Genomic DNA, 17,817 nt, shown 5'->3' on the forward strand with positions numbered 1-17,817 from the left:
TGAGAGCATTTTTCACTTAGGGGCTCCCATACTCTAATTGTGCTTGATGACATGTCTGCCACTTGAACTACTTTGTGGTTTCTTGTTGGCTACCATGGCATTCTATTCTTCTTCTTCTTCTTTTTTTTGATATATCATGGGCCCAACTTTCACATGGGAGGTCAAATAAGAAATACAAGAATATGTTTTGAATTTTGGTGCAAATGACTCCCTTCATTCCCTTATTTTGTTTACCATTTATTGTAGGACCTCACGAGAGAGGAATTTATGTGCTTTTTATGCTTTTTATTGTGTATCATTGGCACCTTATGGAGTGCATTAATTATGTCTTTTTGACTATAAGTACATCACAAGATTAGTATTGCCAAAGATAGAGATGTCCTATTCTTAAGCATATTGGATTTGTTTAGTTTTGGATTTGAGCACTAACAAAAAATATATATATATGTTTGGTGGAAAAATGAAATACTTTGTAGTTGAGTTGAGAAACAAAATTGCACAGAAGATTTGTCTATTGGGCCATCTCCATGAATCTTTTGCCGATAGTTAACTAATTTGTGCTGGATAAAGGGGCTACACACATTCAGGAGATTAACCAAGTTAATTGGCATCTTCGCTAATCTTTAAAAGTAACAAGCAAAAGTAGTGATATTCTTGACATGAGCATCTACGCCCATAGCAGGTGAAAGTTCACTTTTTGTGAATAAGGATCACATACAAGACAAAGAAAATCCTCCAAAGTGAACGAACAAAAAAGCTTCGGGACTTAAAATAGAAGAAGAAAAAGAAGATAAAAGAGCCATGGTGAACAGCTTGTATATTTTAAATTATCAACGGAAGTTGAGACTGGTCCCATAAGTCAATCCTACTTGCCAATTAGCAGGAGCAACATTCCAAGCTATAATAGTCTCCCTGGTTGTGTAAGAGGTGATCCTAAAAGAAAGAGGTTGGCCTCCAAGAGTTGCAAATGCTTGGTATGAAGCTCCCCAATTATGGGTCATGCTTATCCATCCTGTTTTGCTTCCTTTCACCCACATATTAGCAATGTCTCCCCCACCTCCGACGTTCATCACATACACCAACAACCAGTACCCATTTCCTTGGAAAGAGAATCGAAGCCCGCCGGTCCTTATACATGGTACCCTATTACATAAAACAATGCTAACTATTAATCGTAGATACTTGTGTAAAATAGTAGATGTAAACTAGTGTAAGAAGATAATTTCCCATTTCAGAAGTGAACCGATTTTTCTTTTCTTCATTAATTAGTACTAGTATAATGACTTGATAAAAAGACTTAAGAAATCCTATACCTGCGGTACATAACTGGGACAATGCCAGCCTTCCACTGTGCTATTTTCATAAAAGCAGGCTTGGCCATGTCAAAGTGGACTCGAGGTGGGTTGCACCACCCACCAGCATTGGAGTCCTGTGACCAATTTGGTGGGCAAAGGTTCGTAGCGGTCACTGTTGTGAATGGTACCCCTGTAAAGCACCACTTTGATTGGTAACACTTTATTTGGTAGCAAGTCCCGCAAGCGTAGCCATTGTTGAACAAAGTTGAGCTCAAGGCTGCTGTATCTGTTCCATAACCATTAACAAACAGATTTCCATACCCACAAGCTCCTCCTGTAAACCCAATACAGAAAAGGGACATCAATTAACATATTATTATGCTTTATTTCTTTTGTGATGAAATCTAATTTTTCTTAATAGATATGATAAAATATTAAATGATTAATTTTTACCATCAAACACAAAACACTATTATTAAGTTTGTACTTTGTGTAGGCCGGATAAAATCTACTATTTGATTGCAAATTGTTGTAAATTGGACCATACATATATGTTGATTGGTTCACATTGCTAAGGGAACGTTTAGACCATATAGCCAAAATTATGTCTTTTTCTTTTAGAAGAATTTTTACCCTATAGCTAAAATCATTTAATCAATATAAAATTTAAGTGCACTCAAAATTTTTTATGCATATTAAGGTGACTTTGGTTCTTCACCTTAATGCACTGAAAAAATAAACCTTGACTCTACTTCTTTTCAAGTTTGAGTAAGTAGCAAGAACAAATTTTGCCATCAAATCTTGTAATTAGATCAACAAGCAAAATTATTTTATTTTAAAATTATGTGTCTTTTTTTACCCTCAAGATAAAATGATGACAAAATATAATAATGTAAATTGAGTACCCATGGTTGCAGAGGCAGTATCGTCGCCGTAAAAGGTGGCGTGGGCAAGTTGCCATGGGCTTGGCCAGAAGACTCCGGCAACTTTTTGTTGGCTGATGATTGCCAATATTGATGCCATGAAGAAGAAGCTAAAGCTCCATGATTGAGAGGAGGAAGCCATGGTTCAATGACTCTTGGTTACGAGAGCTCTTTCTGACTATGACAATTTGTAATGCCTATTGACTTGTACATGCTAACTTATATGGTATCTAACAACAATTCTAATTATAGACAGTGCATTCATGATCCTCACGAAGATTGAGTCTTTCAATTTAAATAATGGGGAAAAAAGTCTATAAAATGAAATCAATTTTGTTCGTTATTTGAAAAGCTTACTTGTTTATTTTTAAAAAACATTATATGAGAGTTTCATTGCACCAATATGTGGTTACCTAGAAAATTCTTGCACAGCCGATTGAATTGGGTGTGTGGACCATGAAAAACTGCCTGAAATTATATAGTTTGGAACGTGCAGGCATGTTTATATTCTGTGGTGTTTAAAGTCCTTAATTGATTCTTCTCAAAAAAAAAAAAAAAAAAAAAAAATCCTTAATTGATGTATCTCTTTTCGTTTGACCTCCCTTTTATTAATTAATCTAATCTTCAGTTTGGGTCCAATTGCTTTGCCCTCCCCTTCCTCTCATGAGTCAGACAATCAGGGAATAGCTAGGAAGAATTTTACCCAAATAAAATCATTTTAATTAATATTAATTTGCTCTTTGATTTGTCTAAAACTCCAAATTTCGAGATCACTGACACAAAATATATTTGGTTTACAATTTCAGCTATTAAATTTCAAATATTAGTTTGGCTAGTAGGAGAACTTATTTTTTCTCTATTCTTTTTTGTGAGAGGAGGATTATGTTTTCTCATTCTAAATTTTCATCTCATTTTACAATGTATCCCTCAAACTATTGCTTGAAATCCCAATTTAAAATAATTGTTTCAATGTACCCCTTGTTGTCTCTAAATAGACAGTTGGGAATATATTGAAACAATTATATTAAATTGGTTTTTTATTTTTTTGTTTTTCGTTTTTAACAATGAGCATACTATATGATTAAACTTATCTGGAAATGCTTTTGATATATGGCAAAGATAAAAAAAAAAAAATGTGAAGATTGGTTTGACCAATTAATTTAAGAAAACACACCAAAATAGTTTTTTTTTTTTTTTTTTTTCTTTTCATATAAATAACTAAAAGTCAAATCTGAAAATTGTAAACAAGAATGGACTCAAAATATGAAACTATTGTGTACCTATAAATTATGATTTGATCTTGAAATCAATGCGGTCAGTGTTGTCTTAATTAAAATTATTTCAATTAATAACAATCTGCTAATTGGTTGGTCCAAATTTCAGGATTACTGACACAAAATAAATTTGGTTTATGATTTTAGCAATTAAATTTATACTATTAATAACAGGATTTCCTATTTGGGTTTCAACATTTTGCTTACTAAAATATCCTACACAAATTCTTAAATTCTCTAAAATACCCTTATTTTTTAGTTAAATAATTTTAAATTTAAAAACACAAAATGGTTAAAAGAGTAATTTACTATTTTTTAAAAAGTTGTTAAGCTTTAGACATTCAAACTTTTATAAATTCTCATGTAGAAAAAGATCTTAAAAATTAGAATACTATGTCTGTCTTACTTTTAAACATTAGTATTTCACTAAATTTAAAATAAATAAAAAATGATGAGTCTAGTTTCAATATTCATTTGGATAGCAGGAGAAATTTCCTTTTTTTATTTTATTTTTATTTTTAAAACAATGAGCTAAATGGTTAAATTCATCTAGACATACTTTTGTACATATGTGAGAGAAAAAAAAAAAAACTAAAATTTGCTTGATCAATTAATTTAAAGAAAACGCAAACATAGTATAGTTTTATGCAAGGAAAATGTTAAAACAATGAGCTAAATGGTTAAATTCATCCAAACATACTTTTGTATATATGTGAGAGAAATAAAAAAATTGAAATTGGTTTGATCAATTAATTTAAAGAAAACATAAACATAGTAGTGTTTTATGCAAGGTAAATGTTAAAGATTCTATAAGTTTTATAGTAGTATAAAATTTAGAAATGGACGTGATAATAAATGTGATTGATGGACTTCGACCATTCTACAATTGAATATTTGAATTAGCTTTTTATAATTTGTAATATATCAATTTGTAAGTTCAAAGTAATAAAATTTGCAGTTTTTTTTTTTTTTGATTATTTTTTTTTTTTATAACTAGAAGTCAATTTATTTATTTATTTATTTTTTTTTGAGGAACAACTAGAAGTCAAATTAAAAAACATAAACATGCGTGGACTCAAAAACATAAACCTATTGTGCTTTATTATGCGCCTATAAATTATGATATGATCTTGAAATCGATTCAGGTCGGTGACTCGGTGTTGTTAGTGGGTATTAAATATTCAATTTAAGGGTCCAAATATTCTCTATGGCCCCACCTGTTTAAGGTGTTCAAATTAAATGTTGCCACGTATTTAAGTTTGTACTTGTACGCGCAAGTGCAAGTGCAACTTATATCATTGACTGGAGATTCTGGCATTTTATCCTTAATTTTTAAAAAAATTGGCAATATGCCCCTGTTTGCAAACTATATAGGAGCGTGCCCCTATTTCGATACTCGATTATCCTAAAATCGAGCTCAATTAAATATTCGATTTGTAGAAAATCGAGTTATGCTTGATCAAACTTAAAAAAAAAAAAAAAAAAAAAAAATTGCATGGAACTTGAGTTTCAGGAAATCGAGTTCCATGTAAAAAAAATTTTATAAGTGTGATTGCCCCATATTCAGAGAACCCTATAATGGCGTTTTTAAGCCCTATAGTGACGTTTTAAAGCCCTATAGCGGCGTTTTACTTTTAAATTTTTTTTATAAGTCCCCATACTAGGTTCAAGGGGACCTATAGTAGCGTTTTTAAGCCCTATAATGACGTTTTAAAGCCCTATAGCGGCATTTTGGAACTCGACTTTCCTAAAATCGAGTTCCATGCTTTTTTTTTTTTTTTTTTTTTTTTTTTTTTTTTTTAGTTTTATTCGGCATAACTTGATTTTCTCCGAATCGAGTATTTCATTGAAACTCGATTTTAAGGTAATCGAGTATCAAAACAGGGGCATATCCCTGTATAGTTTCGAAATAGGGGCATATTGCTAAATTTTTAAAAAATTAAGGGCAAAAGGATAGAATCTCCATCATTGACTTTATCCCTAGTTTGATTTTTTTTTTTCTCCAGTAATGCGGCCATGCCGGTGAGGGTCAATATTCTTGAACTTAGACAGGTGAATCTTTTTAAACAAATCAAAGCTATGGTTTTTGAGAGGAAATTTGGGAGTAGTCTTTCAAAATGATTGAACACCCAATTTGTTTTAAGCGCAACAAACCTCAATAATTTAGGCTGATCTACTAAATATACAAACATGAGATTGAGACCTAGAGAATCTTCTTGGCTCTCAGGGTTTTTTTTTTTTTTTTTTTTTAATTTATTTTTTATTTTTTATTTTTAATTTGATTTTTTTGGTAAAAATGCAAAACTGACTCTCTAACTTTCACTTTTTTTTCATTTCAGTCCTCTAACTTCAATTTTTGTCAATTCAGTCCTCTAACTTCCAATTTTTGTCAATTCAAGGCTCCGTTACAAATCTGTTACTGCTGACAAAATGACGCCGTTTTACATGGTTTACAAATTTTTTTTTTTATATAATTCGGAATTAAAAGAAAAATCTGGAAAAAGAAAAAAAAAGAAAAGAGAAAACATTAAGGGGAACGACGTCGTTGTTCCCCTTCCCTGAATCAAAAAAAGATTCAAGATATCAGGTCATGATTTACATACAATTTCCTCAAAGATGCCAAGTCAAAAAAGCTAATTACAGAATTTAGATCTATGAATGAATTGATGAAGCAAAATCACAAGCCAATGTTCAAAGCAAAATCATATACAAAGCCATAACCCCCTCCGTCCTCACAGTCTTCATGGCACACCCATCACTGATTGAAAACTCCATCATCGATTCAGTCAAGGCAGAGCAGTGAGGGTGGTGGTGGTTTACACGGCGAATAGGGGCGGCGAGGTTCCTCGCCGCTGGTGAACTCAGTCGCTCTCTCTCTCTCTCGGACTCAAAGCTAGGGATTTGATTCTTGAATCCTTTTTTTTTTTTTTTGGTTTTGATTCAGGGAAGGGGAACGACGTCCCTCAATTTTTTATTTATTTTAATTTCGAATTTAAAAAAAAAAAACCATGAAAAACGGCGTCGTTTTGGCAGCAGTAACAGATTTGTAACGGAGCCTTGAATTGACAAAAATTGAAAGTTAGAGGACTGAATTGACAAAATTGTAAGTTAGAGGATTGAAATGAAAAAAATGTGAAAGTTAGAGGGTCAGTTTTGCATTTTTGCCTATTTATTTATTTTTCTTTTTATTTATTTATTTATCAATGGTTAGAAGGGGTGGTGAAATGGTGGCACTTCCTAACCTCCCTAGAGCAATACCTCATTTTTATGAAGCATAAAGGGCATTAGTGCTTTGTTAGTGAAAAATGACTTGAACTCAAGACCTAAGTCACAACTACTAGTCCACTCTTAGTGGTGATGAATTCTTTTCTCTTTGCTTTGCTCTTCAATAACTACATTTAGACTTGACAAAATTGAACCTAGACCCAATAATTCAACCCAAACTCGAAGAAAAACATGTGATCTAAACTTGAGATTTTTAATCCAAAGTTAAAATGAGGTGACCTGTGACCTAACGACCTAACCCGAACATGCAAACATACAAGGATTTTGGTGTCTTTCATACATTTGTTAGCCATCATATTGTAGAGATTATTAATTTTTTGTTCAAAATTGTTAGGTTGTAAACAATCTAAGTTTTGTCGAGTATTGAATGTTCAAATTTGGCCCGACAATAAATATAAAATATTTAAACTTAGTTTGAGCTTAAATCAAGCCTACAAACTATGTTTAAGCTTAAGGTTGTTAGAAAGCCCAAAAGCTTGAGTTTGGCTTGGCTTGACTTAATTTATTAATCAAGTCAAGCTTGAGCTCAATATCAAGCTCAAACTTAAGCTTCATTTCAAGCTTTTAAGCTCAAGATCCAATAGAAGTACATGATCAAATCCATAATAAGCAAATTATCAAGCCCATTTGGTTTGGACATGTGATCCCAACTCCCAATTGTGTGGGTTCTTTTTTTTTTTAGCACACAGGCCCAAGTAGAAACAAAGATCCTGGCCCAATACTTATTGTTTTAAGGGACTGAACTTGGTTCACCGCAGTTAAATTGGATTGATTTCGAACCAGGTGGTGCACAGAGTACGAATCCTACAACACATACATGCTAACATACAGCAAATATATGCATTGAATAGCAAGGAACAACAAAGGAACGGAATGATAAAGAAGGAGCATAAAATAAAGTATTAGGGATCCTTAAAACAATGTAAAATACTTCGTTACTTTCTTGAATATGTAATACACTATGCTCACTAGGTGTTACAAGGTCCAAATAAGTTCAAAAATCACAGGCTTAGCTGGCTCCTCAGGTCTTTAAGACTTGTAAAGTTTGAATCCCTTTGAATCCAAGTGTGTTCTCTAGTGGCTGCTTGAGGATATCGAACGATATTTCCCTCCTTTTTCTCTCTTTTTGAATTTTGATAGAGTTTTCTCAAGGGTTTTTACTCTAATTCCTTGTTCCTGAATGTCTTTCACTGTTGGCTACTTCCCCTTTTATAATGCGATCCTAGGGTTTCCGGGGTACTACTAATTCCCTCCATTTGCTCCCCTGGGTACTAGAACCAATGTTGTGCTAGTAACATTGGTGGCTGGTCCCTTACTCATTCCTCATTATTTTCTTCTTTTGAGATTCCTTCTTCAAAAAGGCTGGCTTTTGTTCTTTCCTTCTCCAAGGCTTCTAGATTCCACTTTTTTTAGACCCACCTTTTGACTACTTTCCCTTTTGTTATTTTCCCCAGGTGAGCTAATTCCTTTTTGCCAGGTCGAAAGATCCCAAGCCACCTTCCTTCCTAGTTCTTCGTCCTGAGTTACCCAAGGTACCAGGCTCTTGCTCATGAGTTGTTGGTTCCCAAGCCCTCTGACCCCTTTTTGCATCATTAGGTGGCTAATAGGGACATATCTGTTCTTGTTCCTTGTGTTTCTTGGCACTCCCTTGAACTGTCTTAATCCCAACCTGGCTTTGCTACATGTCCCGAGAATCCCAGGCTCCTGGGAATCTAGGTTTCTTGGACCAGTTATTTGCTCGGGCTCTTTAGCGATTTTTCTGACCTTTGAGGGTTGGGCTGGGCTTTTTCTTTCCTTTATTTCATAGGGCCCGAAACTTGCCTATTCATGGATTTGGGTCCCTCCTTATGGACCCTTAATGGGTTTGGACCTTTCCTCTTTTTTTCTTTATTGGAAGCCCAAATGCATTATTTTTCCTACATTTCAATCCTTTGCGTTGTTTTGTGCCTTGGTACAACATTGTGACTTTTTGGACCTTAACATTTAGCCCCCCGAGCTCATGGGTTGCTTGCAGCCCACGCGTGAGTAAATAAGGCTCTTGATTTCTATAGAAATTCCTTTCTTGCTGTTTCAATTGGCTTCAGGGTCCCTTTTCTCCTTCCCTTAGGATCCTGCTTCTCCCCGCTATCCTTTGGTATCCTGGTTTTTACATGTTACACTTCTTTTGCAACTTCCTCTCTTTGCACGGAACATGGCAGTTAAGTGTTTGAGTAAAACTTCCCCATTCGTTTTTTACGTTCCTCGTAACTCCCATTAATAACTACCAATAACTCTCTCTTATAAAATTAAATATTGGCAACTGGCACGTCTTTCTATACATCGTCTTCTCTAACTGTCCCTACGCTATTATTGTTGTTACTTCAAACCATCTTTTCACTTCTAGAGATTTTTACTTTCAAACTTATCTTCTTCCTTCCAACTTCTGTTTCTCTGTCCCTTCTTCTCTATTCTTCACTCCCCTAACTTCCCTATTTCCTATTGCATTGCCATTCCATGGCTTCTTCTTCCTCACGAAAAAGGAGGGATCGTACTCCCAGTCCTTCTGAAGGTGAAAGTTCTTCTGGGTCTGCACAGAGCAAGGTGTAGGTGGTTATGGAGTGCCTAGCCTTCCCTATATGGGATCCCTGGTACACCTCTATCCCGTTCTTCCCTCAGGCGTCCCACAACGAGGCCTCTCCTTCCCTTTATACCTGGGTGTTTTTTGGCCAATTTGGATTTGCCAATTCTGCCCAGGCTCTAGATCCAAGGGAAATTTTGGACCTTCAGATTAGGTGAGGATCCCGTGAAGCAATTCCCATCTTCTTCGACTTCATCTCGGGGAATATTACTGGTTGGTCTAGTTGGGTGGACAAAGATATTTCTGATGGTGAATTTGTCAGTTGCTTGGAGAGCGTCAGGATCCTAAAATCAGTAGTGATCTCTAGGAATCCTAAAGGTTTTCAAGACGCTAAGGGCCTTAGACACTTGGTGCGCCGCTAGTGTCCTTCTCTCCACGCATTCTTCTTTTCTGTTGGTGAGCTCACCATTACTTTGGAGGATGTTAATAATTTTCTCCTCCCAATGTTTGGTGATGAGAATCCCTTTGATATCAGCTTTTCTAGCGAGGATCGCGAGGTTGAAAACAAGCTTTTCAGCTACTTCGACGGGCGTACTTCCTCTTCTGGGGGGAAACCGGCCAAAATGGGTAGGTGGGTCATGAACCTTTCTCGAGAGAAAGACAAGGCAGTTAGGCAAGCTGGGTTCCTGACACTTTGGTTCAGTAAGTTTTTATTCAGTGAGTTCCCCGTATACGGGATTAAGTCTGTTTTCTTTCCTCTAACAATCAAATTGTCCTGGGGTGCTCAGTATCCTTTAGCCCCCATGTTCTTAGGCCATGTTTATTCTCAATTGGATCTGCTTCATGGGGATGAGGTTGAGGGCAACTCCTGCTATACTATTACTTCTTTCCTCCACTGCACTATCCTTCAGGTGTTCATGTGGGATCGGTCTTCTGTCACTTTGGCTAAGTGTAGGAATTTGAAGTATGTGAAGGATAAGTTCAGGGATCCCCAGATGTGATTAAAGGTCTGTATGACAGTTCTACTGACAACCACCCCATAATCTTTCGCTGGCCTGACTTGAAGGGGGGCAGCCTTAATTTGGTGGAATTGTTTGATCAAGCAGGGCAATTAAGTTGGCATTCTCCTCGAGAGTTCAATTGTGGGTTTTCCTGTGATTCTGTGTTGGCCTCTTTCCTTAATTCCCTAGGGAATACCTTAAATCTGCGTCGGGGAGATGAAGGCAGTTTGGCATACTTGGCCTGTATCAGCCCCTCTTGGCTTCCAGTACCTTCATCAAGTGGTCTAAGGTACACTCACTATTCAACACACCGGGTACTTAGACAATTTGGTTTTGATTAGGACATCTTGCCGATATTTAAAGAGGTAGTGCATTCTCTCCTTTCCCTGGATCTGTTTCTAAGGCTTCAGGCCTTTTCTTACTGGTCACAAAGGAGCCCTCAGTTTGTGGTGCCAAACTCCTAATGGGGGGGTTTTTGCTTCCAGTGGCTTTACTGGCTACTGGAGAAGAGTTCAGAAGTCCTTCTCGGATTTTGTTGGTCTTGGTAAAATTGAGAGAGCTCTTGATTCTAGTCTTTTCTCCACTCCTACGGTCCTACCTTCAACAAGCGTCTAGCCCTCCCCACTGCTGGCATTGTGCCTACTGCAATAAGCAGTAAAACAGGATTTGTAAAGTGGCATGCCTCTAGAGGTAGTTGGGTATGCTATGCGAATAATTTTCCTGATGCTTGGTCAAGATGTGACCTTATTGTGGGTGCTTCTTTTGGTGTGCCAATCAAGAGAGGGGTGGTAGAGGAAATTGGTGCTGCAACTTTGTGGGCAAAGGTAAGCAGAAGAAGATCAAGCAGGAAGCTATCAAGAGAGCTGAGATTGAAGAAAGCGTTAAGGGTACTGAGGTTGGCCTTGAGACTAAAAAAATGAAAACTGCTAAGTCTCGCAAGCAGCTAGTTGTTTCTGAGGAGCCTAAGAGAGTGGACCCCTCTACATTTGGAAAGGAAGTTGGCCATTCCTTAATCCCAAAGATCAGAGTGAAGACTAAGGTAGAGTCTTCTGTCTTTCAGGTTCTTGTGAGTTCCTCAGCCCATGGTTCTTTGTGGTCCCTTGACATCACACCCCAGTCTCCCCTAAGACCTTCTGGGCCTTTTTTTTTTTTTTCTCCTTTTAACTGATGAATGGTCGCTCCCTTTTTGCAGTCTAAGTGCAAGTCAGACCCCAAGGGAGCTAAAAGCCAATCCTCTGGTGATGATGTGGTATGGGCCTCTTTCAATTATGCCTTTTTATTGTTTGCTTTCTTTCTTTTTCTAGTGCTGTGTGTATATATATATATATATATATATATTTTGATGTTTTGCCACATACTTCTTCTTGCTTCTCTTTTCTTTTGCAGGTCGAGGTGCCTCATCCTGCGACTGGTGATGCCTTGGTGAAGGAAGTGGTGGTAGCTCAGCCTGCTGCTGCCTTAAGTGTGGAGAAGGAGCCCCTTAGTGGTGGCATAGCTGAGAAAGTCGGGCAGGCAGTGAAGGATGCCTAGCCCTTTTTGCCTTCTACTTCCTTGTTTGTTCAAGACCCTGAAACTTTTCAGCCTCTTGTTCCCCAGGATCCTAAGCCTATGCAGACCCCTAGTCCAACTAAAACTGTGATACTTAAGCCCACTACTGAGTTTGCGTTGGGCAAGGAGTCTTTGGGTGGTGCGTCCTTATCTACTTGAGTAGGTAAGCCTTATCCATCATTTATTAGCACCTATTCTTATTTCCCTTATCCTTTCTTCCTAAAGGTTCTTGTTCCTTTTCCCCTTTGTTTCTTTTAGGTCAAACCAGCGCCTAGTTTGCCCTTGAAGCAGCCCCTTCCTTGGAGTCAAAGGCTTCTGAAGGCATGTACTACCTGTCATCGTCATTTTTCTCCCCTTTTAGTTCATATCTTTCCTTTCTCCCTCCCCATACTTATTTCTGTCTCTTCTTTTACGGCGAAGCCCCCAGCGTCCCTCCCTCCATTTAGCAATTTTGCCAAGGTTTCTTCACCTTTCTTTCAACATGCTTTATGCCCCTTCACAGAGTCTTCTGAAAGGTCAGAGGGGCTGGAGGAGGAGCTTCCTTTGATGGCTGAAATGGTTGCCTGTTTGCTCACTCCCAAGTGTAGGAGATCGTAGCAATATAATTCTCGGAGTACCGAGGTCGAACCACAAGGAGAAGGATAGATTCAAAGACAATATAATTAAACAAAAATTTTGGTAAAGAAGAAAAATACTTTTGCTTGGTGATTGTTAACAAGAATAATAATAAAAACCGATTTAAATCAATAATGTAAATACTAGGGCATCGGGGTGTTTCCCTATATCGATATGAAATTCTTTGTGATCTAAGAAAATATCTATTTCATAATTGATTGTTCTTATACAATTAAAAACTTATGATTCAGTTGAACTGAGACAATTCAAGAACGCATGATAACCTCGATTAATAATGTGGTTAGAAAAATTTTCAGAAAAACTCATTCACTTTAAAACCTGATTTCTATTTGAAACTATTAGAAATTCATCTAAATAATAAGAAAAACATGATTGAACTTATTGAAAGCATGGAAGAACTAATACATCAAAAGAAATATAATTGAACAATCAAATATGTTGTTGATAAAATCCTAGAAAGCATCACATTGAATATTCATACCGTATAGAAGAAACATAACCCCTAGCCCTAGCAAAGAGTTTAGGCTACCATTAGAGAAAGAAAAATACAAAGTTTTCTCTGCCAAAATTCGTTCTACACAGCCTCCCTTCAAAACCCTAATGTAAAAAGTGTCCAAGGAAAATAAAACTCTTACTATTTTAATTTCCGCCCAGGTTTATAGTAGTAACTTGTGAGTTAATTTAAGCCTTCAAAAATTGAGAATTTCGAAAAAATCAAAACTGGAAAGTTGTAGATATTTAAGTTATGGTTCCAACCCATCTAGCCTTGTGTCAATTGGATTTTTGAAGAGAGAGATACGCCCAAAATACTGATCAGTACTCAAATCAGATTTTTCCTTTTTCAGATTCTGCCTCTTTGATTTCTTTCCTTATTTGAAGTTTCCAATCATGGTAGACGATCCAAGTACTCCAGCTGCACCTCCTTAGACATCTAATTATGGTCCTTTAGCTCCACTTTAATTCTAGTTTGGCCTCCATTCTCTCACAAATTCCTGTAAACTCATCTTTCTCACATGATTTCCTGAAAGTAGAAAATTACACACAATGAATAGCATCTTATTCAAGAAATTATGTAAAGATAAATAATAGGGACTAATGCAAATCATGGCTTAATTATACAAATTAGGCATAGTAATAAGGAGATAACGCCCACATAAATATATAACAAGTATTCAATTGGTCTTTTTTGCTGTAGTACCTGTGGTCCTTGGCTCACATGCTGTTCTAGAGGAAGGTTTCTAAGGACCTTGATGCTAAGATTGCTGCTACTGAGGAAGCCTTGGCTCGTGCTCACAAGGCACTGCAAGATCTAAAAGTTAAGAAGCAGCTAGTTCTTTCTTCATCAATTGTTCCTACAATTCCCGCAGGAGGCTCTTTGTTGACTGACCTTATACCTTAGTTCCTTTCCCTTCCCTTTTTTTTAGTAATTCCAAATGTATAGGTCTTTTTTTTTTTTGAGGGTGCATACGTTTATCTTTATTTCTTTTTTTTTTTTTTTTTTTTTTTGAAAACTACTTCTGACTGCTTTCTTTATGATAATATGTGGATCTGTTTTTTAGTGTGTATTTTGCTCTTTTTTTTTTGTTTTTTGTTTTTTTGACTGAGTCCTAGACCATGGTCCCTACAAATCCTTGCAGTAGGTCTTGGACCAGGTACCCTAGTAGTTGTGTTCTTGCGCAGGTACTAAACTGGGTACATTGGGCATTTTTTTTTTCTTTTCTCTCCTTTTTTTTTTTTCAAGCCCCAGGTTTTGAACCAGGCAGACCTGTTTTGGGACAAGTACTGGGGGTGCCCTGGGTACTTTTTCCTCCCCACGGTCCCAAATCATGTACTTGAACTAATTGTGGTGTGGGTCCTAGGTTATGTGCTAAGGTTTTTTTTTTTTTTTTTTTTTTTTTTTTTTTTTTTTTGCGCTGGCCCAAGTACCCCACCCAAACTTGCCCACATTTGGGCTATGTAATACCATGCAATTGTACATCTTAGTTGTAGCTCAAATTTTTTTTTTTTAAAGAAAATGAAGATTCCATTGAAATACAATGTAGTTGCCGTGTGTTGAGTTCTAAAAAGTCACAATGTTGCACCAAGGCCTAAAATGGCATAGAGAATTGAACTCCATAAAAAATAAAATATTTGAGCCTGCAATAAAGAAAAAAGATGGTAGGCCCAAATCCATTAAGGGTTTTAAGGAGGAACCCAAACTCATGAATGGGTAAGCCTTAGAACTCATGAAACGAAGGGAAGAAGAAAAGCCCAGCCCACCAAGGTCAGAAAATCGCTAGGGAGCCCAGTGGTAAGAACTGGGCTGGGATACTGAGGGACTACCAGGAGCTCAGGATCCTCGAGACGTGTAGCAAAGCCAGGGTTGGATTAAGACAGTTCAAAGGGGTTGCCAAGAAACACAAGAAACGAGAACAAATATGTCCCTATCAACCACCCAATGATGCAGAAAGGAATCAGAAGGATTGGGAACCAACAATTTATGAACAAGGGGCTAGTACCTTGGGGAATCCCGAAAGAAGAACCATGAAGGGAAATGGCTGGGAAACTTTCAACTTGGCAGGAAGGAATCAGCTCACTTAGGAAAAATGACAAAGGGAAAGGTAGCCAAAAGCTGAGTTTGAAAAGGTGAGGTTTAGAAGCCTTGAAGGAAGAAGGACCAAAGGTCAGCTCTCTAAGGACACCCCAAAACAGAAAGTCAGCAAGAGACTTTTGGAGAAGAAACACCAAAAGAAGAAAATTATGAGAAATGAGGAAGGGTAGCAAATGGGAGGAATCAATGGTACCTCGGGAACTCTAGGATGAAACTATAAAAAAGGGAAGCAGCCAACAGTGAAGGGCATTTAGCAACAGTGAATTAGAGTAGAATCATTGAGAAAAATTTGTTAGAATTTAAAAGAGAAAGAAAAGAGAGGGAAATACTGCCTAATGTCCTCAAACAGTCACTAGAGAATACACTCGGATTCAAAGAGATTCAAACTTTACAAGTCTTAGAGGTCTGAAGAAACATCTAAGTCTGTGATTTTTGAACTTATTTGGACCTTGTAACACGTCCTAGTAAGCATAATGTATTACCCTTAACGTTTTATTTTGTATCTTTCTTTACCACATTGCCCCTTACTGTTTTCTTGCCGTTCAATACATATATTTCTTGTTAGCTAGCATGTATGTATTGTAGGATTCGTGTTCTATGCATCATCTGGTTCGTAATCAGCCCATTTAGCTGCGGGGAATTAAGCCCAGTCCCTTAAAACAACAAGTAAAGGGCTCGGGGTCCTTGTTTCTACTTGGGCCTAGGCACTATCCAAAAAGGACCCACACACCGTGCTAAAGAACATAAGAGGATTGATAAAGATAGTAAAGATCATAGAATGCCCTTCTACCATAGGCTCATAGAAGAACTAAATAAAGTTCATGACAAAAGAAAATACAAAGAGTGATGGGACACTTAGCAGATTGGAGAGTGGCAAAAAAATGGTCTTAGTATGCTGGGGCCTCCTTTTTTTTTTAATGCATAGTACTGTTTCAGCAATTTCCCGTTTATAGGGTTCGTCAGGGTAGTCCCATCTTCCTTTGTGAGGTAGTAATATCCGTTATCGTGGGCTTCCCTGATGATGTAGGGCTTCTCCCATTTTGGAGCAAATTTGGAGGGTCTTGTTACATTCTTCCTCACATGCTCTACTGTTCTTAATACCAGCTGCCCTTCCGTGAAGGCTCTTGGGTGTATTGTCTGTGCATATGATTTAGCCATCCTCTACTGGTACCTCTTGCTTCTCCTTCTGGCCACTTCTCATTCTTCTTCTAACCCTTCCAGATCTGCCAACCTCATTTCACTATTTGTGCCATCTGTGCCTTCTTAGATTTCTTCAAGTACTACTCTTGGTGTAGGGATGACTAGCTCTATAGGGTTGATGGCTTCTGTCTCATAAACTAGGAAAAATGGTGAAAATCCTGTGGCTGTCTTTAAGGAACTCCTACATGCCCAGAGTACATCTGTTAGGTGGGCACTCCACTTCCCCCCCATACTCTTGTTTCATTTTCTTAAGGATTTTGAGTATCACCCTGTTTGTAGCCTCGGCCTGGCCATTTCCTAGTGGATAATATGGTGTGGGCCTTCCGTGCTTGATGTGATATGCCTCGGTCAGGTTCTTCATATCCTTATTTATGAACGAGGTTCCATTGTCGTTGATTAGTCTCTTGGGGATCCCGAACCGTGTGATGATGTGTTTCTGAATGAAATTTGCCACAGCTGCTTTAGTAGCCTTTTTCAAAGGGATAGCCTCTACCCATTTTGTAGAATACTCGGTGGTCGGCAAGATCCATATTTGGCCATTGGAATGAGGGTTTATGGGTCCTATTAGATCAAGCCCCCAAGTGTGGAAAGGCCATTGTGTGGTCATATCTTGCAGCACATTTGGATGAGTATGGATTGCATCTCCAAGTACTTGGAATGCATAACACATTTTAACCAGCTCCTTGGAGTCTTTTTTCATTGTAAGCCAATAGTATCCTAACTGTAATAGCTACCTGAAGAGCCTTCTTTTCCCTGGGTGACTCTCACAGTTGCTGGAGTGGACTTCCCTGATTGCTTCTCTAGCTTCCCTAGGCCCTAGGCATCTTAGAGGATCCCCACTGTACCTCTTTTTGAACAAGATTCCATTTTGCAAGAAGTACCTAACGACGAGTTTCCTGAGCTAGTGCGCCAGTATCTTGTCAATTGGCAGGATCCCTCGAGCCAAGTATTCCATGAATGGAGTCCTCTATTCTTTTGTCACAAACACAGCATGACTTTCTTCTTTGTCCATTGAAAGCCGACACTTTTGACATTCCTCCTGTATGGTTGCAGCCTCTTTGTCCATATTTGGCCAGTAGTACCCCATGCACTGCATTCTTCTGTATAGGCTAATTTTTTCCATGATCCCACAAACTTGGCTTTGTAGTTCCTCTAACCTCAGCTTCCCTTCTTTCTTATTGATACACCTGGATAGTATCCCTCTGGGAAGTCTCCTGTACAGCTCTCATTCTATCAAAGTGTAATATTTTAGTTCTTTGATACTTCCCTTCATGCCCTAACTTTCCTATCTTCCCTTTTATCTCGTCTCTCCAGTCTTTTTGTTCTAGTTCTTCAGGGAACATCTTTTTGAGAATCCCTATGATGGAATGTTCCTGCTTACTTACCCTTATCAAAGTACTTTTTCCTTTAAATGTTATCTGAGATCCTAGGGTGGCCAGTGCGTCAACGAACTTGTTTTCACTCCTTTGGGCATACTCCACACTAAAGGTTTGGAATTTTTGCTCCAC

General features: G+C 37.5%; 1 protein-coding gene across 1 annotated transcript; it reads right to left on the bottom strand.

The window, feature by feature from the left end:
• Positions 1–524: 524 nt before the first annotated feature.
• LOC126710082 (expansin-A7-like) lies at positions 525–2,438 on the bottom strand. Its single transcript, XM_050410462.1, has 3 exons — positions 2,201–2,438; positions 1,314–1,629; positions 525–1,143 (listed from the first exon to the last, which is right to left on the bottom strand). The coding sequence occupies exons 1-3, from the start codon at positions 2,358–2,360 to the stop codon at positions 831–833; spliced, it is 789 nt and encodes a 262-aa protein (XP_050266419.1). The 5' UTR covers positions 2,361–2,438; the 3' UTR covers positions 525–830.
• Positions 2,439–17,817: the final 15,379 nt, after the last annotated feature.

The sequence above is a fragment of the Quercus robur genome, chromosome 12 (genome assembly GCF_932294415.1).
Source record: "Quercus robur chromosome 12, dhQueRobu3.1, whole genome shotgun sequence".
Classification (NCBI taxonomy): domain Eukaryota; kingdom Viridiplantae; phylum Streptophyta; class Magnoliopsida; order Fagales; family Fagaceae; genus Quercus; species Quercus robur.